Here is a 26,389-nt window from a genome sequence, read left to right as displayed (position 1 = left end):
AAACTGGATGCTAATTGTTCTGCCCCACCCACTACAAACTGGAAGATCACCCACTATAAGTGAACAGCTCCAGAACACTACATTACCACATTACAGAAACTTTACTCTTACATATGCTGCAGTAATACAGAAATTATTTCCCAAGCATCCCAGACCTCCTTGACATCCTACTATCCACATAGCACAAATACTAACGCCACACCCACATTCACACCTGCACTTGTTACTGGGAATCACATCTATTGCAAGCCTGTATCCATTGTTACTGGGAATCACCTGTACTGCAAGCCTGTATCCATAAGGTCCCATAAGCATGCACCTTTTTGGTGTAAGACATACAGACACAACACTTAACAGGCTGGCAAAGCACAGGGTGACAACAGCCTTTTTGTGGAAGGATCAGAGATGTCTCTAGGGCCTTTAGGTCCCTGCATCACTATTTTGTGGAAGAATCAGGGATGTCTCTAGGGCCTTTAGGTCCCTGCATCACCCCAGACAGTTACGACCTCGAAGTCGCCCATGTCAGGGTGAAAGATCTTAGCCTCTTCATCTTAAGAGAGATGCAGAGAAACATCACTGAAATCTCTGCTCATGTCTTTGAAGAATGCAAGGCCTTGACATTGAGCAGCATTTTACCATCACCAAGAATGACATCCAAATAAGACGATAAAATAATTGGTTTTATTAATAAATTGGTGACACTTTGGTGGGAGCCAGTGTGACTCTGCATGGGATGAAATGGTCAGACCCAACTACTTCACCAGTAATGGCCTGCATCTTTGACCCCTTGATTTTCACATACCAAGTGAAACTTTTGCTACCTGCAGTGTCTTCTTTTACCACGGTAAGCACTGCTGAATCCCAGAAGCCGAAGCAAAAAATGATTGCACTTTACTCATCTGATTTTACTGTTTTTGTGTTTCTTCCTACTTTATTGCATTTATTCTGCTGCATTTATTACTGCTTGTCTGCTTGTTAGTAGACTGATTAAACTGTAACTGTTATTCTAAGCCTTTGGTTGAAACACTTACATCCTTCTAAGTTGGAAGTTGCTGATTGAAGGCTTAGCGTCTGTTATTCTAAAAGTATATTCGTTCTGGTTTAAGCACTTTGGCTTCGGGCGAGTTATTTTACATTAAGAAGGTGTGGTCTGCACTGCTGTGGGAGGAGAGGGTAGATTCTGCCCTTCTGAGCTGGGAGTTTCTGGTTAAAGGCTTATTATGCCTGATTATTTGAACTGTTTTTTTCTGAAATTGGTACGCCTTGTTTGCTGTAGCATAGATTAAATTCAGTCCTGCTGAATCTAGCATTGTTTATAAAACTTAAGCACTAATTCAGACCATCTTTTTTTGAAGAAGGTTCCCCTGCACCCTAGTGGCAGGAGTGTGCAGTTAGAACTTGTGTGATCGAAGATTGCTGGAATGGGGCTCAGTTTTTAGCTTTTTATTGGTTAATTTGTTTAAATCAGTTTGCTCATTTGCTACTGTTATATTAAAAAAAATGTACAATTTATGCATCGCCACTTAGCTAGGGTTAAACTATTCCCGGCGCCATTAAGTCTGCTCTTCAAATTTTCCCTTAGTTTTAGCACTCAAATCTGTTTCTTTGAGCTCAGCACTTGTTTAGAACTTGTAAACACTAAATAAGCTACAAATTACTACAGCACTCAACTTTCCTCACTTGTCTAGAGGAAAACAGTTTTTAGTACTTAATAAATAAGCACATATCCAAGCATGTTAAAGGGTCAGCTCCCAGTGTTTTCTCCTGTCTACCTGATGAATCTGGACATCTTGGGGCAATGCAGCAATTGCCTCATGTACACAAACAACAGTCTCCTCCTACCACCCAACACTACAAACTGAGAGATGCACTTGTATAGCCAAACTGGAAGCAAAGCTCTCTTCACCAAAGACTGGACTAGACAGTCAAGAGGAAAAGGTAAACACTTGCACCACACCACACTCATCACATAGTCCCTCAAAACCTACACCACCAAAACACACACACAGCAACACAAAACACACACTTACATTCGCGGAGGCTCTCAAAAATCTGCTCAAGCAACAGAGACCTCCAAAGCAGAAATGCAAGCAACCTCCACCCCCAACACAACCCAAAGGACACACAGCCCACAAACTCAGTGTGCCACTCAACCACAGCCCATAAGGCATAACAACATACCCAACACTCTAATCATAGGTAACTCTATACTCAAGCACACTGATGTTCCACTCACCAGACTAAACAAGGAGAAAGTTACTTTCAGCTGCCTGTTTGGTGTTAGGATCCGCCACATAACACACGCACTCAGGTCACTCCACAAAGTACAGTTTTGTACCTACCATAAATGTAGATGTTAGAGTGCTCATACAGCTGCAGTCATTACAGATGGGTTACCCGTCAGTTAGGTTAGGCGTCGGTTGTCATCGCTTCTTCCCGGACGTCAGTGCGGCAGGGTAAGAGGCAGCCAACACCATTTTCTTCAGTTTTTCTTGCCCCAGATGTCAGGTGCCCCCAGAAGGAAGGCAAACAATGTTATGCAAAGATGCAATGTTGATAAATCAAAAACAGTAGTTGCAAGCAAATACACCATAAAAGAATACCCCAAAAAGGTTATATGAAAAGGTGTTTGTCATAAGGCCTGTCCTAAGAGGGGATGGAAGGAGGGAAACCTGGACTGCAGCTGTATGAGCACTCGAACATCTGCATTTATGGTAGGTACAAAACTGTACTATGTTCATCGTGCATACAGCTGCAGTCATTACAGATGGGTAGAATCCCAAAGCTAAGTAAGGGTGGTAGGCACTAAGTGGAACTAGGAGGGGCTAGGATGCCCTGCAGGACTGCTGTGGCAAAGCCAGCTCTAGATTTTGAGTATAGTGGGAGGTGATAGTGCTTGGAGAAAGTGTGCACTGAACTCCAGGTGGCTGCTTCCAAAATATCCTTGTTAGGAACCCCCCTGAGGAAGGCTGCAGAGGTAGCTGTGGCTCTGGTGGAGTGGGATCTGATGTATGCAGGCATAGTTTTTCCATGAAATGAGTAACAAAAGCGTATGCAGTGGGCTATCCATTTTGAAATTGTCTGTTTGGAAATAGCCTTTCCCTGAGCACCTGCAGCATAGGACACAAAGAGTTGCTCAGATTTCCTGAATGGCTTTGTCCTGTCCAAGTAGTAACGAAGTTGTCTGTGAATGTCCAAGGAATGTAGTAGTCTTTTCCCTTTGTTTTGTGGATTAGGATAAAAAGGTAGGTAAGTGGATAGTCTGATTCAAAGCTACACTGGATACTACCTTTGGCATAAAGGTAGGGTTGGTTCGTAAGGAAACTCTGTCCTGATGGAAAATGATGAATGGTTACACAGCCATGAGGGCCTGTAGCTCCGAAACCCTGTGTGCTGAGGTGATAGCCAGAAGAAAAGCTGTTTTCCATGACAAGTACTATAGCTCTGTTGAAAAAGCTGACTCGAAGGGAGGAAGGGTCAGCTTTTCCAATACGAAGTTGAGGTCCCAAGCAGGGACTGGTGGTTTCCTTGGGGGTTTTATATTCTTTGCCCCTCTGAGGAACTGCCTGAAGAGAGGATGAGAGAATAAAGGAGGATCTGTGTTGTATTGTGCAGAAATGGCTGAAGCGTGGATCTTGGAGGAGAAGGAAAGTCCATTGTTTAACATCTCAGCTAGGTACTGTAAAATTTGAGGTATATTTATTACCCAAGGATTCTGTCCCTTTTCTTGATTCCAGGCACAAAATCATTTCCATTTGGCGGAGTAGGCTTTTCTAGTAGAAGGTCTTCTGGCCTCCAAGATGACATCCTGCACCTCCTTGGAGAGGAGAATCTGTTGGGAAATCAAGGAATTCTCCATGCAGCTAGATTTAGGGTTTTGAGATGGCTATGAAGGGTTTTGTAGTTGTGCTGGGACAACAGAAGAGGGACTAGAGGTAGGATCCATGGTGGGGAATGTGTCAGGCTCTTCAGGAGCGGATACCAGTGTTGTCTTGGCCAGTCTGGAGCAATGAGAATCATTTTCGGCCCCTCTGCTCTGGCTTTTAATAGAACTTTGGGCAGCAGAGGAAGAGGCGGGAAGGCATAGACCGTCAATGTTGCTCGATTGAAGGAAAGTGCGTCCACTTTCCAGGCCTGTGGATGATAGGACCTTGAACAAAATTTTTTCAACTGGCAATTTGTGTGGGTAGCAGAGATATAGGTCTGGCTGTCCCCATGTCTGAGTTATCTTTGTGAAAACTTGAGGATGCAACTTCCATTCTTGCGGGATCTGTCATATTTCTGCTTAGGTTGTCTGCCAGTGTGTTTTCCTTCCCTGGCAGGAATTGTGCCTGTAGTTGAATTTGCAATTCCAGTGCTGTGTTCCATAGGGTCATGGCTTGCCTGCACAGGGGGTATGAACGAGTTCCCCCAGTTTGTTTATGTACCACATCACTGTGCTGTTGTCTGTCCTTATCAATAGCTGGCCTGGATGCAGTAGGTCTTTGAAGGTCATAATAGCCTTTCGCATGGCTAGCATTTCCTTTTGGTTGATGTGAAGGTGCTTCTCTTTTCGGGTCAATTTTCCCTGAATGCACTGATCTGTCATGTGTGCTCCCCAGGCGTAGTCTGAGGCGTCTGTTGTGATGATTTGAGTTGCTTGAGGGACACAGAAAGGAAGACCTGTGTTTCTTTGGCAAGCTTGAGCCCACCACAAAAATTCTTTTTGAAGGCATGGAATAAGTGGTATAATTGCTTCCAAGCTGTGGCTGTGTTGAGACCATAAGTTTTTTTTAGGTACCATTGAAGTTTCCTAATATGCAGCTTTGCACATGGGATTAGTAGGATGCAAGATGCCATGAATCCCAGAGCTTGCAGGACTTTCCTTGCAGTTAGCCTGGTGTAAGTTGCCATTTTTCTGAAGTATTGAGACAGTTGCCCTTGCTTGTCTGGCGTGAGGTAGGCCATCTGGGTGGTTGTATCCAAGCTGGCACCCAGGAAAATTATTTGTTGAGAGGGTATTAGTTTTGATTTCTTTTTGTTGACTTGTGTATCCCAGGAAGTTCAACAGTTTTATTACAAACGCCAGGTGCTGCAGTAGTATGTCCTTGCTGTCCGCTTGGATCAGGCAGTCGTCCAGATATGGGTAGATTTGTAGCCCTTGTATCCCTTGTAGTCTGCAGAAGGCGATTACTGATGCCAGGAATTTCGTAAACACTCTGGGCGCAGTAGATAAGCCAAAGGGCAATGCAGAGAATTGGTAATGGGTTGAACCTGCAAGAAATCCGAGGCATCTTCTGCAATCTTGTCTGATAGGGACATGCAGGTATGCCTCCTTGAGGTACAATGTTACCAGCAAAGACTCCTTGCCCAGCATGGGAAGAAGTTGCTGTAATGTGAGCATCTTGAATTTTGGCACCTGTAGATATGTGTTTAGGATGGATAGGTCTAAGATATATGTCTCCAATCTTTGTCTTTCCTTGGTACCAGGAATAGTCTAGAATAAAACCCTTGAATTGCTTTCATGTCCATGAGAGCTGAAATTTGTTTTTGTGCCTCTGCCCTTTGATTTTGTGGCAGGTTTGGCATGCCTCATTTTTGGAAGGGTGTGAAAGTGGAACCTGTAGCCTCTGTCTATAATGTCCAGAATCCATTTGTCTTTTGTGACAATATGCCAATTTTTTGAGAATAATGTCAGTTTTCCGCCCAAAGGTGCTGCCATTAAAGCTTGCAGGTGTAGGGGGAAGTCATTGTGTCGGTTTTCTAAAGGACTGTGATCTATCTTCTCCACCTCTTGGGGTTGGTGCTTGCCACTGTCTGGCTCTGAAAGATCCTTGAGGTTGCCCTCTGCCCCTTGGGCGTCTGTATCTGCCCCTTTGAGGTCTGTCCGTGGCTGGAAAGAACCAATTTTTTGAAGGCCAGTTTCTGCTGAAACGTGGAGGCTGTACCTGCAGGAAATCTTTCACCGTTTGCATTGATTTTGCTTTTTCCTCCATTTTCTTTAGCACCTCCTCAGCTTTAACACCAAACAATACATCTTTTTGAAGAGGTGCATCTAATAGTTTAGCTGTGACATGATCTGGTAAGGTTTGCTCTTTGAGCCAAGCATGCCTACGTATAACAGATCCCATAACAGCAGCTCTACATGAGGCCTCTAAAGCATCAAAACCACACTGCAAGGTATGTTTACCCACTTGCTCTGCACCATGCAACAAATCCTGCAACTCTTTTAAATCTGGTTGTATCATCTTACTTTTCAGTTGAGATATCAAAAACTGTTGATACTTTAACATATGGAACTGACAGTTTAATGCCCTCATGGTTAAAGTGGCCGAGGTGTACACCTTTTTCCCCCACCTTTCTAAAGCTCTGGAATCTCTCTCTGAAGGTAATGGGTTTTTAGCAGTAGAGGCCTTAATTCCCTTGGGACCCTGTGAAATTGTTTCTGGGTCAGCAGTTTGGCTTTTATATAGGAACTGGTGAGAATCAGGAACCCGGTAATACCTGTCTGGTTTAACAGGAGCAGGAGGCAAAGAATCTGGATTAAGGCTGGCTTCTGTGTACACATCATCCAATATATCTAAAACAGGAGGGATAGCCAGAGGCCTATGCTGGGGGAGCAGGAGAAATTCCCTGGAATCTGAGTAATCTTGGCCTTCCCAGTGAAAGTGTTCCCTCAATGTATGCAGGGTTTCCCCAAAAGAGAAGTCCTCGGGGGGGACCGAGGGAATAGACTTCGAATGGAGACTAGGCATAATCCTGGTCCTCAGATAGTTGAGGTAATAGAAGCTTGATCTGAGGAAGGGTAGTCTTCCTCTAATCTGGGCCTTTTGTCAGGGGGGGGGGTTGAGAACCCCTGATAAGAGTAAATCAAATAGTCAGCGATTTTAAGCATCTGTTTTTTAGGCATGGTGCCTTGAGAGGGGGTCTGAGGAACCTGTTTTTTGGTTTTCATGGCTGCTTTAGATCTAGTGAAGGCTTTAATGGAGGAGGAGGAAGGCCTGAAGACACCTTGAGAAATGGCAGGCCTGTCTAAATTCTGAGTTTCCCCACCAGGAGTGGCTTCGGTATCTGTAGTAGGAATGGGGGCCGAGGAGCCTGCGACCTCGGGTACTGAAGACACCGGTAATGCATTGTCATCGGTACTCAGGGGCTGCGTAGGCGCCTCGCTGAGTACTGGAGAACCAGTAGTCGGCCTTAGCGTGGTTTCAGTAGATGGTGCGGACCTCATATGTCGGTCCTTATCTTTGCATTTTTTTGCTCAAAACTGGAGTCGGGGTATCCAACGACATAATATAATTAAATTTTTTGCCAAAAAAGTGAAGGGCGAACTCCGCCTGATGCTTAATAGTGCGCTTGTTGAATCTAGCACAAAAACGGCAGGCCGAGACGTCGTGGTCTGGGCCTAAGCAAGGTATACAGTAAGAGCTTCCCACATGAAATGCAATTATTAACTTTGTCGGACATCGGTCTGAGGCAAGAAAAGTTTCCCCAATGGGGTACTTAGCTTTCAAGAAGACTTCGGCTGAAATACTTTTGTAAATCTCAGGAGCTGGCCGACCGGCACTTGCGAGCTGCTTCTGCTTCGGGCACCGCGCGGCAAGAAAGACTGAAGAAAATGCCGTCTGCTGCCTCTTTTATACCCCTGCCGCACTGATGTCAGGGAAGAAGCGACGACAACCGACACCGGACCTAGACTTTGGAATTCGGCCGACTGAGGACTCGCCTGACGGCAGGATAACCCATCTGTAATGACTGCAGCTGTATGCACGATGAACATCAAGTACAAATATGACTTTGTCATTGTCCATGTTGGTGTGAATGACCCCAATGTACCTCCCTGGACTACATGAAGAGAGACATGGAGGAGCTCTCAGATCTTGAAGCCCAGGCAGGTATGACCCTAGCCCTGAGTAGCCTCCTGCCATCACCCAGAATACCACCACAGTACAAGGACAAAATTACTGACTTCAACCATTGGCTAAGATTCTGGTGTCATTCTAAGGGGATCCAGTATCTGTCTGCTTGGGATGACATGATCGACAGACCACAACTCTTTGCCAGAAATGGCCTGCACCTGTCACCCTTGGGATTCCAGATACTGGCTAAGGCTCTTGCCACCCCTATAGTGCCTTTTTTAGGCAAGGTTCAAATGACAAATGCACCACCGTAATAGGTACAAGCAAGCAAAATCTGAGGGTAATGCTACTCAATACTAGAAGTCTAAACCTCAAAATGCATTCACTCAAGGCACTCCGTAAAATGGAGAACTTCGACATCTGTGCAGTGACAGAGACCTGGTTCAAGGCTTCAGAGAGCACCCCTGCATATTACCAGGCTATAATTCATACCACACCTTTCGGCCACCTAACCTGGACCGAAACACTAAAGGCAGAGGCGTGTCCATATTCATTAAGGATATCCACACCTCCAGGCTAGTTGCTCAGCATAATGCATCCGAGATTATCCAAGTGTAACTAACTCTGGGCAGGACCACAATCCAAATTGTAATTACTACAGATCTCCCACCATGCCCCAGGATTCCCACTCCTCATTTCTTGATACACTGGAAAAAAATATTAGGGTACAACCCAACACCCTAATAATGGGCGATTTCAACTACCTCATCATTAACTGCGAAAACTACTCATGTACCAACTCTTTTGCTCAACGTTTTCTGGAATTCATAAATTCCAGCGCCTTGGATCAACTTATCCACACCCCCACCAGGGGTTGCAATATCTTAGACCTGGTCATTACCAACATGGGCGACCGGTGTTCCACACCAGAGGTCAATTCCTCGTTGGTCAGACCCAACCACAAGCTAATCAGCCTAGACATCTACATCCCACCCCCCATTAGGTAAACCACCATAAAAAATTTCTCCAAAGCCAACTTCACACTTCTTAAGACAGAAGTGGAAAACTTCACGACACCCATGCAGACGGAAAATACAGATACGACTGCTGAATCCTATGCAAGTGCACTTTATAAGCACTTGCATGAGTGCATGGATCATGCTATCCCTAACAGAACCAAATCGCCACTGATTCTAAAGACAACCACAAAGCATTCTATAGCTCTGTCAATAATCTCAATGGCAACACTCAGTTCTGCTCTGAGTTACAGCACAATGGCACTAAATATACAGAACCAACTGATATTGCTAACATCCTGGCAGATAGGTTCAGTGTGCTAACTTACCCCCCTCAAGGGCCCATCTCTAACTTTACCCCCCCTCTCACCCCCTCAAGGGCCCATCTCTAACTTTACCCCCCTCTCACCCCCTCAAGGGCCAATCTCTAACTTTACCCCCTCTCACCCCCTCAAGGGCCCATCTCTAACTTTACCCCCTCTCACCCCCTCAAGGGCCCATCTCTAACTTTACCCCCCTCTCACCCCCTCAAGGGCCCATCTCTAACTTTACCCCCCTCTCACCCCCTAAAGGGCCCATCTCTATACTGGAAGAATGCAAAGTTCCTGTAACCACGGCTGCACAGGTAAAAAAAAAAAAAACTCTCCAAAGCCAAGAACACAGCATCCATGGGACCTGACAACATCCCAGGCTGCGTTCTACACGAACTACAGAATGAACCGTCACCACACCTAAGCACCATGTTCAATCATAGCCTCACCTCAGGCTTTGTGCCCACTGAATGGCGCACAGCAACAGTTATCCCACTCCACAAAGGGGGAGCCACCACAGACCCCAGGAACTACCACCCCATTACCCTAACAAGCTTGGTCTGCAAGGCCATGGAACTTATAAACAAAGACATTAGTAAATCGCCAAACTCTGGACCCCACCCAGTGCGGGTTTGTAAAAGGCAGATCATGTCTCCTAAACCTGATAGACTTCTTTGAAGCAGCCATCAAAGCCATAGACGAGGGCAAGGTGGTTCACATAGCCTATCTAGATCTCGCCAAGGCTTTTGACACCATCCCCCACTCTGGAATTACAGATAAACTCAATAAACTAGGTATAAATCCCTATGTCACAAGATGGGTTGCCAACTGGCTCACTGACAGAACCCACACTATGAAAGTGGCAGACTCCAAATCCGACTTCAACCACTGACAAGTGGAGTACCACAAGGTTCAGTCCTGGGTCCTCTCCTGTTTGGTATTTACTTTTCTGAAGTACAGGCTAACACAGAAGGTCTTTGGCTAATGAAGTTCGCAGATGACTGCAAACTAGGAGCCATAACTGAAACTCCTAACGATGTGGACATCTTGCAAAAGGGCCTCACTGAGACAGATGCCTGGTGTCAAAGCCATGGCCTTAAGCTCAATGCCAAAAAGTGCACTGCCATCCCCTTTGGTAAAAACTCTGTACCCATGAGCTACCACATAACTGATAGTTTACTTAACACCGAAAGTGTGATAAAAGGGATTCACTTCAGAAGCTTGAAATACTGAAATCTTGAATTTCAGTATCTCAAGCCCAAGAAGTGGAATCCACAAAACGATGAAAACTAAAAAACCTCAAATACAGGAAGTTTTGAATTTCGCGGTTTTACTACACACACACACACACACACACACACACACACACACACACACACACACACACACACACACACACACACACCCTTCTACATGAAAGCAGAGGGGCAAGCACCCCTGCACCCACCATGTGGGGGGCTGTGCCCCCCCCCCCACAACCCTACTTAAATATTCTCACTCAGAGGTCGCACTACATACAAACACGCACAAACGACCACAACACAAGCTACTTGCTCTTCGCACACACACATCACAGCAACAAAACACACTGACACACACCACAGCCCCTACCCCAAACCCCTTAGCACAACACACACACCTGAATACATAACCATTGCGGAACTTTAGAAGCTCGAAATTCAAAATCTCTGGTATTAGAGGTTTTAAATTTCGCGCTTCTAAACTTGCTATTATGTGGATTCTGCTTCTTGGGCTCGAAATACTGAAATTTGAGATTTCAGTATTTTGAGCTTCTGAATGGAACCCGATAAGAGACCTTGGGACACAGGTGGACAGTAGTCTCTCATTTGATAATCACATCGCCACACAGTTGTCAGGAAATCCTTCTATGTAGCACACCTCATCACAAAAGGTTTCTCATCCAGGAAGGAAAAAAAAAAAAAAAAAAAAAAAAAAAAAAGATCATTGTTCCCCTCTACTCGTCACTCAGACCCATTATAGAGAACACCTTCCCTTTTGGTATGTACCGCACAAGACATCTACAACAACTGGAAAGACCGCAGAAATACCTCACAAAAAGGATTACCGGACTCAAACAGATGCCCTACGCAAACAGTCTCAAAAAACTCCAGTTTACTCTGTCGCATATCGCCTACTCAGAGGCGATCTCTGCCCAACATACAACATACAAAGCTATGTCAAACCCAGAGCTGTTGGACATGCTACAAGAAATTTCAATCCTTCCGAGCTAAATGCTCTAGGGACCTAAACCTTGTCACCATAATAAACAGAGCATGCTAGAGGATAGACTCCTGTCCCAGAGACTTCCCATACTCTGGAAAAAACTACCTATCTATATCAAACAAAGCCCCTCATTAACACTCTTCAAGAAAAATTTTGATGATTGGATGGGAAATAGGAAATTCACCCTGGGGATCACCTCTGTGGCTCTGCTCAATAGGGGCACAGGAAAATAATTTTCTTGGGTGGCGAAAGCTAGGGCACCTTTTTTTGGCCAGGCTTGAATAGGCCCTAGGGGCGATAGCCTAGTACCTACCTATGAACACAATCTCTGAACTTGAGGCATTCCTTAACCTCAATATTCACATCTGTGTAGTAACAAAAACCTGTTCCCACAACAGTGAGTTCTCCCTGCATTCCAGGGTACAATGCCTAGCATGCATTCAGTCACAAAAAGCCTATTTACAAGAGACAAAAGAAAGGCAGGCATTGTGCTCTTCTGATTTGCACTATTACACTTACAACTAAAAGAACAAAACTAAAAAACAAAACAGCTTTAATTTACAATTCAGCAAAATATTTTGGCAAAATTTAAGTGTATTAACCCACCACAGAGTTTGCGCAGGAATGGGCGTGCCCCCACCATGATGGACATGCGGGAGGGGCGGAGCAGTCCCCCTCCTCTACAATTATTAGCGCAATCAAAATACTTCCAACCCTACAGGAAAATACAGGTACATTGGGGGCATTTAAGGGTTAGCAACCGTTGTGACAATTCTTCCAAACCAGGAAATACAGTTTCTTACTACCACCCTGTATCACAATTGGGTGGCATAATACTAACTAGCTGAAAGTGCCACCCATATTATTGTACTCTATTAATTCTGGAACAGTAGTGGCAAGTCCTCACCTGCAACATTGATAACCTGGGTTCAAATCCCTCCAACACACAGTTTTTTCTTTCCAAACGTCTACCGTAGGACATACTTATTTTTTATATTATTTTCCATTGCCACTGACATGAACACTGCGGTTCCAATAACCAAACATTCAGGTAAGAGTAGAATGAAAGAGACACTGGCAGAAACCCTAGTTCCACTAGTAAAAGCATTTAGGCAACAGTAGAATGAAAGAGCCACTGACAGAAATGCTGCAGTTAAACTAATACAAGCTTACAGGTAACAGAAGAATGAAAGACCTACTGACATAAGCACTGCAATTCCACTAATAAAAGCATTCAAGTAACAGTAGAATGAAACGCCACTGACAAATAATGCGGTTCCCACTAATGAAAACATTCAAGCAATGGTAGAATGAAAGAGCCACTGACATGAACGCCGCGGTTCCACTAATAAAAACACTGGTAAAAGTAGAATGAAAGAGCCATAGCTCTCAACCTTCCATCGCCAAAATGAGGAGCACTCGCCTTCATAATGTGGAACAAATGGGCAAAATGTAAAATGCATACTAATAGCTTACTAACAACTTAAACTGGAAAAGTCATAGGATGCTTAAAATATGCTGGTTTTACTTATAAAGAAGATCATTTAATGAATTAATATGATTAATTTCAAGGAACTTTGAGAAATTTCGAGGAATGAACTTAAGACCCCAAATGAGTCAGTACACAAGTCTTTTGCAATAAGCATATAATTACTATTATACCTATAATGTTTTCTGTATTTTCTTTATAATTTTACTAATCTGTTTGTAGGACTACATTACCTGGTGTTTTGGTGGCATCTTTCCAACAGTGAGCGGTGCAGTCAAAATGGTCGCGGGCAGGGCTTGCTATGGCACATCTGGTGGGTTAATACACTTCAATTTTACCAATGTTTCTCCAACCTATAGGCAGGGCCGGCCTTAGCCGAAATGGCGCCCTAGGCGAAGTAGTGCTCAGGTGCCCCTTAAGCTCCACCCACACCACACTCATGAAACACCCCTATTTGAGCCACGCCCACTGGGTCATTCCACAATAAGGCCACTCCAGTCATTTCCTTAAATTATTTAAATGCATAAGAAAAATATACCTTGTTATGAAGTTATACTGCAGCTACCATTGCATATGTATTTTCTACTTTAAATACAAGAGCTAGATCACGGTCAAATAGGGTTCTAGGAAGGGTACTAGACCACCACCCCAGAGCAGCCCCTCCTGCAGCAACCCCTGCCCCCTCCTCAGCCATTCCACTGTTCCATTACTTGGTTCTCTCACCAGTTACCATGCATATGTTCCATTATATGCTTCTACAATGATTACAGATATTGAAACAAAATAGCACAAACACAGATAACCACTTGCTAAACAAACAATACAGTCTCACAATGAAAACAGACTTAGCATGAGCAGTAAACTTGTCTGCCCTTGAAACTCTCATTCATTGAAATGGCAAAACTCATATTCATTGAAACAGCATGAAAACCCACATTCATAGAAATGCATCTGGTTGCAGGAGAATTAAGTTTACCTTTGGGCTGTTTTCAAAACAGACTCCTTGCACATTTTTTTAGGGACATGCATACATGTATTTATTCTTTAATTCACTTTCCCGATTGTATTGAATTATATTCCTTGTATAATACAGCACCACTTGTTAGAATATGTTTTAAATTTGTAGTATAAACATTCTTTTAAGCAATGAGACAAAATTTATGAACCAAACACTACCCATTTCAAAAAATTGCAACAATAAAAGGCCACTGAAGACTTCTGTCATTACAATCCACCAATATTACTGCACACGCACAATCTCTGCAGAAGTAAAATCCTCTGAATTCCACATTAAAGAAATCTGTAACTAATGAAGAGGTTACTACTGGCAAACAACTTTACATATCAATATTATCTACAAATTCAGTGCCTGCTGCCCTTGAAAAAATCAATTGCCTATATTACAATAAAAATGTGTTAAGTTGGTAATATTGCAATAGGAAGTGACTAAAGTTCACAATCACTAGGTATCTCATACAAAAGGCCATACTCACAATCACTAGGTATCTCATACAAAAGGCCATACTCAGGAGTATAGAACCCCTATCCCCCTTATAATGCATCAAATAATCAATAATAATATGGGCACTGCACATCAGCACTTCATCTACATGGTGTGGGAGTGGAATCCACAGGCTTCTGCACCAAAGGCAATTATGCTATTAACACTGCTTTCAGATTTTACAACACAGTGTGCATTTTGATAAACAAAAAACAGCTAGTTGCACACTGAAAACATTTACACTTCTTACAGTGTGTTAAATGTGTAGTTTTGAACATGTTTCCAGTAAGTAATGAAACAAAATGTATGACCCAATAATGACAAACCTGCCCATTTCAGAACATTTTAACCATAAAAGGCCCCTCAAACAGTATCAGTCAATAAGCACAATCTCTGTAGAAGTAAACATAATCTGAATAATTCTACATTAGAGAGATTTGTAACTAATGAAGATGCTATTACTGACAAAGAACTTTACATTTCACTGTTCCATCTACAAATTTAGTGCTTGCTGCCCTTGAAGAATTAATTGCCTACTTTGCATTAAAGAAAAAATGGTAGAAACATACAAGTTCATAGTACTAGGCATCTTAAACAAAGGATGGCACACTAAGGAATGCAAAACCCCTATACCCTCTTAAAATGCAGCAAATAAATCAGCAACTAGGACATTACACACCATGCCTCCATACCGCTCAACCTCTTAGCACAAGAAATCTGAACGAAGCCTAAAATATCGGGGGGGGGGGGTCAAAGGCCACCCAAACAGGGACAGATTATAAATATTGTTCTTAGACATAGAAAGTTGCTAGAATAACAGCATTTGTCTTAGCATTCATTTTCTGAAGGAAATGAGGGCTGAAACTCAAATGCTTGGCCTTTACTTATTTCAATCCTCCGTGAATTGCCAGAAAACCATAACTTTTATGAGGATTAGGCCAAAAATATAAGGCAAAAATCTGGACAGTTGAGAGGTATGTATACCTCTCAACCTCTTAGTGCAAAAAATCTGGACAGAGCCTAAAATAATGTGGATACAATGGCCAAAAAAATAGGGATAGTTTTGCTTACATTGCTATTTAGTGACTTCAGTACTCCCTGATTTGCCAGAAAACCTCAAATTATGAGAAACAGACAAGCTTCCCCCTTTCCTGGCACAACAGTAAACTCTTAGAGGACAATATGTATTTATGGAGGACTCTTCCTTCATAAAAATAAGACATTCATTTGCCAGTATCTGACCACTTTTCATGAGTGGTTTCTCATGCCTACCATATATAATGGTTCTTTATCAGATGACAGCGTTGATAAAAAAGAATGTGCCCCATTGATGGACATGTTTATGAGCAACTAAGAACTAAGTGACTTATCGTTCTCAAACAAAAATAAACTGACAACAGAAATATAAAAAAGACTACAGTCTCAACTCAACTGAAGCTGATCAACATAAAACATAAAACAGTCTCCAGGATACATACATATATTACTACAACTTACTATATCAGATTACTTTTAACACGGCCTTCTGCAGCTCATGTCACACCAACTACGCTATTATTACATACACATACTGTTGCTTCAGACCAAGCCATGAATGATACGGATACACCTCTGCTAAGTGTCACAAATCACATTAGAAATACTGCATATTTAAAACTCCACATTGCAATACCAAAAGCAGTCCTACATGATGGTTAAGAGATTAGTGGCATAAACTATATTAATTGGAGATGTACTAAAGAATTATTTAGTACAGTAATTATAAACACTATAGAAAATTATTCATTTTAGTAAAGAAGCAGCTTCATAGAAAAACTGTTTATATGATATAAATACAACTGACTGGCTGCTTACAGTGCTAAAAAACTAAGTCCTACAATGACAGTCTAAAGTTTCAAGTACTTAACAAAAGCAACAGAGTTAAGGTTTAGTATTGAAATTCTAAGCATCCATTTTACAATCAGCTTCTGCTTTACAACTAAATGCACTACTGTTACAGTAGCACAGGAGACTTAACTGTAAACTTACATCTGCATCATACTGAGAATTTTCAACAAAATTACCAAGAACAATTCCAGAAATAGTCAGGGGCATGCTGCATCTTTAATATATAGTACAATTAATCTGAGGCATCTTCAGATCAAATTCACATGTGAATTAATTTATCAAGTAAATGAAATCTGCAATTTTAAGTGTAGCATATGGTCTGTAAAACTCACCATTTTTGAAAAGGATTAAGAGGAAAAGAGCTAAAATTAGAGTAAAGATCAGGGACAGTTGAATGGTATACTGAGAAGCTTGTTACAGCAGTTACACAGTGAATACTGAACAGCCTAAAATATGAAACTACAGAGAAAAACATCTACACTACACACTATTTCTAATTCTTACCAACAGCTACTTTAACCTCTTTGCTAGTTTTTATTCCCAAACACATTTGTTTAACTTTCACCTGATGTAAACCCAAAAAATACGTGAAGAAAGCTCTATAATTGAAATACTACACAGACAAGTACTCACAGTTTGAAAACACTTCCCTCATGAAGACACTCTTCTAGTGTACCCAGCGAATCTTACAGCACCATCTACAGGATTAAACTTGTTGAGTCCTCCACTGCCTTTCTGTATTGTAACAGTCTACTGAAAAATTATCGGCTTTTGCTATCCCACTAAGAAAACCTTCCGATCTACTCTTTTGGAGTTGCTGATCATTTTTTTAGGCTGTACGTTTTATTCCAGTCATCAAACTTTATCTGTCATTTTCCCTTAACTACTGAAGTTCTGAACTAACATTCATGCCACAGAACAAATTCAGGCAAGCTACAGATGAAAAAAAGAACCGGTCCTAGACTGGATTAGAAGCCAGTTCAACACACACAGACACACACCTTCTCTTTCATACAGTAACTAACGACTACTTTGAATTCCACACACTCCAATTCTGCTCTTATACATACTACTAGATTAAATTATGCACACACCTACCTTCTTAGGTTCATAGGTTCATAGGTTTATACTAGGCTATCTGCCCTAAGGCATTTATAAGCCTAGCCCAAAGTTATGTGGCTTACGCCACCCCTTATGTTAGAAATGATGTGCCCATTAGTTTGTTGTGCCTCTGTCCAGCAGTGACACAGAGATGATTCCTGGGGTAAACCTACGATCTCCCATCAACCGGTCAAGATTTCTCTTGAACAGAGCCAGCGAGGTGCTCTGCCTCACATGGACCGGGATTTTATTCCACAGCATGGGGAGTCTCTGGGTGATAAATCTATCCCTCCAGCACGTCCTATTTATATCCGTGCTAAGGTTTAAGTCACTTGCTCTAGTGGTTCTGGTGGATTTGGATTTTTTGAGGTGGAGCATGTCCATTAATTCCAGGTTGGTCATGGCCTTGTATGTCAGGCACAGGTCACCTCTGAGCAGACGGTATGCAACTGAATAGAGTTGGAGTTTCTTCAGTCTGGCAGTATATGACAGGTTTTGGAGTCCCTTTATCCTTTTGGTGAGGAACTTTTGGGATCTCTCCAATTGCTGCAGGTGTCGGGTGAGATACATCCCGAATGGGGCATTGTACTCGATCATTGGTCTGATAAGTGAAGAGTACAGGGGAACAATGACCTCACTTGATCTGGATGTGAATCCCTTCATGATCAGATGGACAATGTAGAAGGTCTTTCGAACCACTTTAGCAACGTGAGTGTCAAACGAGAGGCCACTGTCAACCTGGGTACCCATGTCCCTGATAACCTCTTCTGTGCTTAGTGGGTTGCCACCTATATGGTAGCTTGGGGTTACCTTGTTTTTCCCGAAGGGTATGACTATACACTTTTGCGTTTAACTTCAGGCCATGGCTCTGGCACCAGCTATCAGTTTCCGTGAGACCCCTCTGAAGGATGTCTGTGTCCAATGTACTATCCACTATGGCACCCAGTTTGCAGTCATCCGCAAACTTTGTCAGCCATAGTCCTCCTATGTTTGCCTGTACATCTGAGAAGTAGATGCCGAACAATAGGGGGGCCAAGGACTGAGCCCTGTGGGACACCACTTGTAACCGGCTTGGAGTCTGACATGGCTCCAGCAACTCTAACCCTGTGGGTTCTGTCCTTTAGCCAGTTTGCAACCCATCTTGTGACATATGGGTTTACATTTAAGCTGGTAAGTTTCTCTATGATACCCGAGTGGGGTATTGTGTCGAAAGCTTTTGCAAGGTCAAGGTAGGCTGTATGGACTGCCTTTCCCTCATCAATGGCCTTGGTAACTGTTTCGAAGAAGTCGACCAAGTTCAAAAGGCAAGATCTGCCCTTGACAATGCCAAACTGGGTTGGGACCAAGGTCTGCAAGTCCCCTATGTCCTTGTTTATGAGTTCCATTATGATCCTCTCCATAGCTTTGCAGACCAGGCTTGTTAAGCTTATGGGGCGGTAATTACCAGGGTCCGTAGAGGCACCGCCTTTGTGGAGTGGGACCACAGTTGCCGTACGCCACTCCTTGGGCACATATCCTGTGGTAAGGCTAAGATTAAACAGCTGCCTTATGTGCAGGTTTAGTTCTTCATTTAGTTCATGTAGCACACAGCCGGGGACACCATCCAGTCCCATTGATGCTGTGTTTTTAGCTTTAGAGAGAGCAGCTTTCACCTGCACATTTGAGATGTCTGGGAGGCTACACTCTGTTGGGATAGTTATCTCTCCTTTTGGGGTGAAGTTTGCGCTGAACCTGTCTGCCAGTATGTTGGCAATGTCTGTGGGTTCAGTGATTTTTGTATCATTTTGGACTAATTCTGAGCATATCTGGGAGTTTCCACCCAGGTTTCTGACATAGCTGAAGAAGGCCTTATGATTGTCTTTTGAATCTATGGCAATTGTTACATCATAGATGGCATTGGATGATTTTAGGAGGCATCGTAGTTTCTTGCTAGTACTGATCAAAGATGCCTTCCCTTTTGGGATTTTGCTCTATCATGTAATAGCTTTCTCCTCTTATTGTAAAGTTTGTTTATGGCTGGGGTCCACCAGACTGGACGTTTGCCCTTGGTGGAAAGAGTCTTGGTTTTATTTGGGATTGCCTGATCCATGCAGTCCTGAAGGTGTTCATAGAAGGCATTTGTAAGGGCTTCCACAGCTTGGGTTGTGGTTTCCATTGGCTCGGGGGCCTTGAAGGATACCACACCTGTCTTGAGTAGTGTAAAGTTTGCTTTAGAGAAGTTCTTCACTGTGGTCTTTTTTGTTTGGGGTGGGGGCGGGATGTGGATTTCTAGTGAGATTAGTTTATGATCTTATCTCACCAAAGAGGGATATACTTCCAGTGTGGAGCATTTTGTCCCCATGTTTGTGATGATGAGATCTAGTATATTTTCTCCTCTTGTGGGGACGGTGACTAGTTGTTCCATTGCATTTGAATTTATGAACTCCAGGAACCTTTGGGCTAGAAAGTTGGGGCTTGAGTAATGTTCCCAGTCTATATTCGGGTAGTTGAAGTCACCCAATATGATGGTGTTTGGTGATACATTTATACCCTCCAGTGTCTTCAGGAAGGCTGTGTGGGTTTCCTGAGTTTGAGAGGGTGGCCTGTAGCATGCTACAAATTGTAGAGCAGTTTTGCCTATGGTTAATTGCACCTGGATGGTTTCCGATGCTTAGCGTAGCCACCAACCTGGAGGTGTGGGTATCCTTGATGAATATGGATACACCCTCCTTTTGTGGTATGGTCCGGGTTTTGGGGCGGAACGCATGATATGAGGTAAAACCTGATAGTGCCGGGGTGCTCTCAGGAGCCTTGAACCAGGTTTCAGTCACAGCACAGACATCAATGTTCTCCATACTGAGAAGGGCCTCGAGTGCGTGCATTTTGAGATTTAGACTTCTCGCATTGATCAGCAATACTCTTAGTTTCTTCACGTTTTTGTTTTCTAGGGTGGTTGGTTTAGAATTTGAGCCTTGCCTAAAAAGGCACTATGGGGGTGGCAAGAGCCTTAGCCAATAACCGGAATCCCAGGGGTGACAGGCGCAAGCCATCCCTTGCGGCAGCGTGGATTGTCAAGCATGTCATCCCAAGCAGACAGACACTGGATCCCCTTTGAATGACACCAGAAATTAAGCCAATTGTTAAAGCTGATCATCTTGTCACTATATTGTGGCATCATTCGTGGTGAAGGAAGGATACTGCTCAGGGTCAGGGTCATACCTGCCTGGGCTACATAATCAGAGAGCTCCTCTATGTCTCTTTTCATGTAGTCCAGGGAGGTACGTCTCAGGTCGTTCACACCAGCATGGACAATGACTGTGTCATACTTGTACTTGCCGTGGAGTGACCTGAGTGCTTGTGTTATGTGGCGGATTCTAGCGCCCGATAGGCAGCTTACCGTGCCCTTCTCCTTGTTCAGCCTGGTGAGTGGGACGTCAGTGTGTCTGACTATGGAGTCACCTATGACAAGTATGTTTGGTGTTGTATTTGGCCTTAAGGGCAGTGACTGCTTTGCACACTGATTTTGTTTTTTATGTGTTGTTTGTGTGGTGTCTTGAGTTTGCAGTTGCTTGGGTGTCTGCTTTGGAGGCCTTTGCTGTTTGGGTAAATTTTTACTCAGAGCCTCCGAGTATGTCTTAGTGTGTTTATGTGTTTGATTCAGTGGTGTGGTTGAGTTATGTGAGACTTGTATTGTGGTGTGTGTAGTTGCCTTCTCCTCCTGCCTGGTCTTGCCAGTCCTGAGTTGAGAGAGCTCAGCCTCCAGTTTGGCTAAATAGCTGCATCTCTCACAAGTGTTAGTGTTATCTTGGAGGAGGAGAGGGTTGTTCTGTCACAGCAGCACACACACACCTACTCTCTTGCACAGCAACAAAGACTCTCAAAGGAATGAACGGCTAGTTTAAATTCCATACACACACACACCTACTCTCACACAGTAACACACACACTTTATATCTCATACAAACAGAACAACAAATTTAAATTCCATACACATACGTACATACCCACACACATTCTCATACTGAAATAAAAAATTTAAATTACACATAAACGCACATACACTTACCGTCTTTATAACCCAAACGGCCACAAGTGGAGACACAGACAACAACTCTTCTTTTGAACTGCAGCCTGGCTTAAATTCCGCGCAGGACTGCAGATTGCTTTTGTATGATGTTTGCATGTGATGCACGCATGCAGGTTTCGCTTTAAAAGAGAAGATTCTTACACTGTAAACTAAACGTTTTTTTTTTTTTTTTAGCCTCCTGGCTAACCTACAGCTGTAAGTGGGAGGGTACTAGCCTCGCCTCAGCCACCCTCCAGTTTCAGCGCCAAGAAGAGCGCAAACTTAAAAAAAATAAGTAAATAAAAAAAAAATAAGTAAATAAATGCACAATGCGCCCTTTACAAGGTTGGCCTGTACAGCGCCCTAGGCGGTCGCCTAGTTCGCCTATGCCTATGGCCGGCCATTCCTATAGGCAAAAACAATCTCTTACTTTAGCCCTACGAAGCACCCCACCACAAACTGCCAAGTGTTAATTCTCTGTACTGCTAAACAATACCAGCACACTGGGGGTGCTGGGCTCTCCCTGACTTTGCAGAATATCAGTGTGATTTTAACACGGCTAACACTGTCCAATAAGACGTTGAGAGGTATGAGCCTCTCGTAAGTTTTGATTTTCTGGTAAATCGCTGAGGATTCCAGTCAATCACCAACGACAGACATTAGCGTTCCATACTACTTACTTAATAAATGCATCCAGACAAAAAATGTGTTGCTCTAACTTTATAAGTAAAACAGAGTACTACTTAAAACTGTCCTGATTTTCGTTACTTATTACTCGTTTTGTTCTCGATTCTTACGCAAAATTGTTTCGCATAACAGTTAACTCTCGGGTCCGCTCTAAAACACATCAAAGGAATGCCCTCTTTGTTGCGTCATTCAATTCCCACCCACAGTATCAGTTTGCTTGCAGACATCCGGTATATCTTCGGCTGCAATGATGTTTTGGAGTCTAATCACAACTCCGCTTTATCTTTCGTTCCCACATCGTGTTTGGACGAATACCTTCTTGCTGCATAATCCTTCGGATCTTCAGTTTTAAGGTAAAAAATAACTTCTTCATTTTTCAATATGGAAAGGGTTTACTGACTCTGCTAAAGTTTGCTACGCTGTGTAAGTGCACTTTTTTTTAATATTTTCAGCAGTTATACAAGTGCCGAGATTTTGAGCCATTTCTATGCTCCCTAAATTTCGCCTGTTCATCTGTTTGCATTGAACAGGTTTTATTTTTTTTTATCGTGGAAGTAAAAGGAATAGGTAACCGTCCTGCATTTTATTACGAGAGGGACGAACCTAGAAAGGTCATTGCTCAGCAACAATTTTATAGTTGTAGTAGAGAGTCCTATAATAGGATTGTGTTAGTTGTATTTGTTTATATGTATTTTAGAAAAGAAGTACAGTTTAGTCACAAACTAAAAAATAGAAACTGGGCAAAGATGATTTAAACCAGAAGAGATTGTAAGCATAATAGTGACTGCTGAATACAGCACACATTCTGATATATGCTCTTCCGCCGTAATGAGACCAGTTTGTCGTATCTTGATACCGTTTTATACTTGTTTTACTTCATAAAATGTATGTAAACTTATGTTCTTTTACTCTGTTACCATCTCAAGTTAATAGTACTATTATTTTTTTTTTAAGTTTCCCTGATTTTGTTGGTAATGATTCCAAATGGTCATCACCTCAGTGGAAAAGGTTACTCAACAATACAGGAATATCCTTATGTGAGTATGTATTAGGACTGACAAAAAAGTTGGATTAGAGTAAGAGTCAGTAATATTTGAGTCACTTCTACAACAGCTTTTGGTTCATAGGTGCTTATTAGGCGATTAACCACGGGGGCCTTTGTAAGCCTAACCATGTATTCTATGTGTGTCATTATCAAACAAGTTTAGAGACTTTAAGATTATCCAGCAGTAATGGAGAACACTGGACCGTGGTAGTATGCTTAGTGTTAACGCAGTAGCTTAGTTCGACAACTCTCTACTACTGCCCTAATATTTGAATCATTATTTCGGACAGTTACAAAATTACTGATCCATCACCTGAAGTGCCTGATTTTGCAGAACGAGTAGGATTTGCCTCACACTTTAGCTGCATTACTCATAAAAAGTTTGCTTTTCTGGTAAACCACTGAAAATTGCAGTCTGTCGATATTATTTATTATTGATTTGTTTCAAAAAGTGCATGTTGATGCAAAACTGTTGCCCTATAGCTTTTTAGCATCTCTAATTTTTGCCCTATTACTCCCAGTCTTACTTCTTAGCATTCAGAAAATGCATGTTGATACAAAACCTGTTCTGTTTCACTATATAACAGTGTTTTTCTCCTGTCCCAAGTAAGCTGGCTGATTTTCTGGGAAATCATTGAGGATTAGAGTATATGCATAGTGATGTAAAATATGTTCTGTTTACTTTTTAAGTGCATTACAAATAATAATAATAAAACGAGCTTCACACATCGAAGACCATACTTTGTATGAATGTAAAAGAACACAGCAGTGCATGCGTGACCACTATTTATGAAGGGTCCAGTGTTTCAGTTATCACTGATTATTGTAGGAGATACAGTTTATGTAGACTAGAGCTTGGGTGGTCAAGCATTTACAGGCTGCCTCTGTCCATTAGGGACATAGGTATCACACCAAGGGATGAATTTTCAATTACATCCATTGTCCCAAGTTATACATGAATGGATTATGGAAAAACTCTGGTTCACATAGATGTGAAGCATGTTTCAGAGAATGGGTATTCTCTTGGGATACATACCAGTCCCTCCAATATGCCCTATTTATGTCACAAGCAAGGTTTAAGTCCTTAGATCTGGTATTTCGTAATGCTGTTTTGCAAGTATGCAGAATCGGGGTAAAATGATGTCTTATATACAGGCTTAGATCTGCCCTCAACAGTCTGTAACAGACTGAATACAGGAGTAGGGCTTTGAGGCAATCTGTTAAAGACATGTTTACGTACTATATCCTTTCTGTTGGGAACCTCTATGGACTGTCCAGTTGTTGCATGTGCCTGCTGAGATACATACCAAAGAGGGCACTGTATTCAATGATTAGTCTGATTAGGGCCAAATATAGTGGAACAATGATTTCCTTGGACCTAGATAGCTGTACCTCTTGCTTGTAAGTTGCACAACATGGAATGATTTCCTTACTACCATGTACACATGATGGCCTGAGTATATGGTAGTCACATCATTGTGAGATGAGCCATGATGCTGGCAGCTGGTCAGATTTTATTATGCTAAACCACAGTAACAGTTGTTGATCAGATCTTATTGCTAGAGATCCTGATACCAGTGGTGGTTTGTACCAGTTGCGTTCAGATCTTAAGGTATTAAACTGTGAAAATAATCTTTGTAGTTATTCACTAGTATATGTAGCTGTTAAAACAGCTTTTGAGAAATCATTTCGGCTTTGTCTAGACTATAGCAGTTATAACAGCATTTGGAGATTGAGTGGTAAAAGGTTTGAAAGCAACTTTACAGACATTAACGGCAAAAGGCTCCAACTGCTGTTATTATGGCCTAACAGGATTTGACCATCAGTAGTATCAGGACATGTTGCAGTAATATCTGACCAACAGCTGTTATGATGGCTTAATATAATAAGATCTGACCAATAGCCATTATCATAGCTATCATACAAAGATCTGACCAAACGCTGTTCAAACAGCTTTTCAGAAGTCATGGTCTCTCACTGTAACCCAACCTTTGGGGGGGATTTTGTTTCTGGAGACCCTGTTATGGCAACTTTCAGCGCCAACACACTTAACACGCCCCCTTCCCAGACCCACTGACCCTACCATTTTGCTTAAAAAAAATCGAGCAGAAAGAAGTAGCCACAACTGCTAAATGGAATCGTATCTGATGCTCCAGCAGCAGCTGAGGGCCTCCATCCGTGGTTCATCTCCCTCTATCTGTAGCACCTCATCTTATATTTTCTTTAATACTTGCATAAACAGTTATTTTGTATCTGAAACACCTAAATGTTATAAGAAACAGAATAAGCAACTAAAATGCTACAATAATAAGCTTTTATTTAGGCAAAACAGTGAAGTTCTTTCTTCTGGCCGTGGGTATGTTTTGCCCTGCAAAAGCTGACCTTTCTACAAAAAAAGTCCCACTATGGGCATTTGAAAAGGTGGCAACCCTATTTGATTTGTTGTTTTGATAGATACACACCGTGCAGTGTATTGCCGCAGTTTAAGCAGGAAACATTATGCAGTCTTATGTGGTTATAAGTTGGTAGTTGGCACACTGGTTCACTCTTTGATTAACTTGTGGCAAAAAGGTATGCATGTGGCCGTAAAGAGTGCAGTCTACTGTGTTTCAGTAGCAGTCCAAACTCTTGCAAGAATATAACACCTAGTAAAAGTCTTGACACAACCACAAACAGAACATTCTAGCAAGTCATGTTTCAAGAGCATGTCTGTGAAAAGTGCATAAAATGCAGCTGTTTATCTAGTCCTTAGGGCCTTCATAGCAGGAAGTACTCATAGCTGTCAACCTCCTTTGTGCAAGAATTCTGGACAAAGCCCTAAATGATAGTGGGACAAAGTTCCAAAAGTAGTGAAATTTGAAATATTGCTATTACAAACCCAGAAACTTGATAGAGTAACAGGTTTGAATTAGCGTGAATTTTCTGAAGAGTATGAAGTCTGAATATGAAATGTCTATCATTATTTTCTAAGTGAAGTCCACAATGATTTGGCAATCATTTGCCAGAAAACAATTTTATGAGCAACAGGCCAAAAATATGAGTCAAAAGACATTCTGCAAAAATATGTACAGCTGGAAGGTATGTAATCCTGTCAAACTGAGTATCCCCCCCCCTTTTTTTTTTTACTGCCCAGTTTGGTGAATGTTTGGCACACAATGAAAGTGTCTTTTGGAAACATTTGATGATGACTATCTCACAAACCCTACAGCTGTACTGGAATGTAAT

The 26,389-nt window shown here is 42.3% G+C and overlaps 1 protein-coding gene across 7 annotated transcripts in view; it reads right to left on the bottom strand.

Moving 5' to 3' along the window:
• The window catches only part of GTPBP8 (GTP binding protein 8 (putative)), a 359,654-nt gene extending 342,663 nt beyond the window's left edge, over positions 1–16,991 (bottom strand). Inside the window, exons 1-2 of one of the 7 annotated variants that reach the window (XM_044071537.1) lie at positions 16,791–16,905; positions 16,619–16,648 (exon numbers count right to left, since the gene is read on the bottom strand). In XM_044071537.1, the coding sequence (XP_043927472.1) occupies positions 16,619–16,648; positions 16,791–16,836 (76 nt within the window). In that variant the 5' untranslated portion in view covers positions 16,837–16,905. The other 6 variants (XM_044071542.1, XM_044071544.1, XM_044071541.1 and 3 more) reach the window with 6 other exon arrangements.
• Between the last annotated feature and the right edge of the window lie 9,398 nt (positions 16,992–26,389).

The sequence above is a fragment of the Protopterus annectens genome, chromosome 5.part0 (genome assembly GCF_019279795.1).
Source record: "Protopterus annectens isolate FY-2018-M chromosome 5.part0, PAN1.0, whole genome shotgun sequence".
NCBI lineage: Eukaryota > Metazoa > Chordata > Ceratodontiformes > Protopteridae > Protopterus > Protopterus annectens.
The sequence above is the reverse complement of the archived record's forward strand: the minus strand, read 5'-3'. Positions and strand labels throughout refer to the sequence as shown.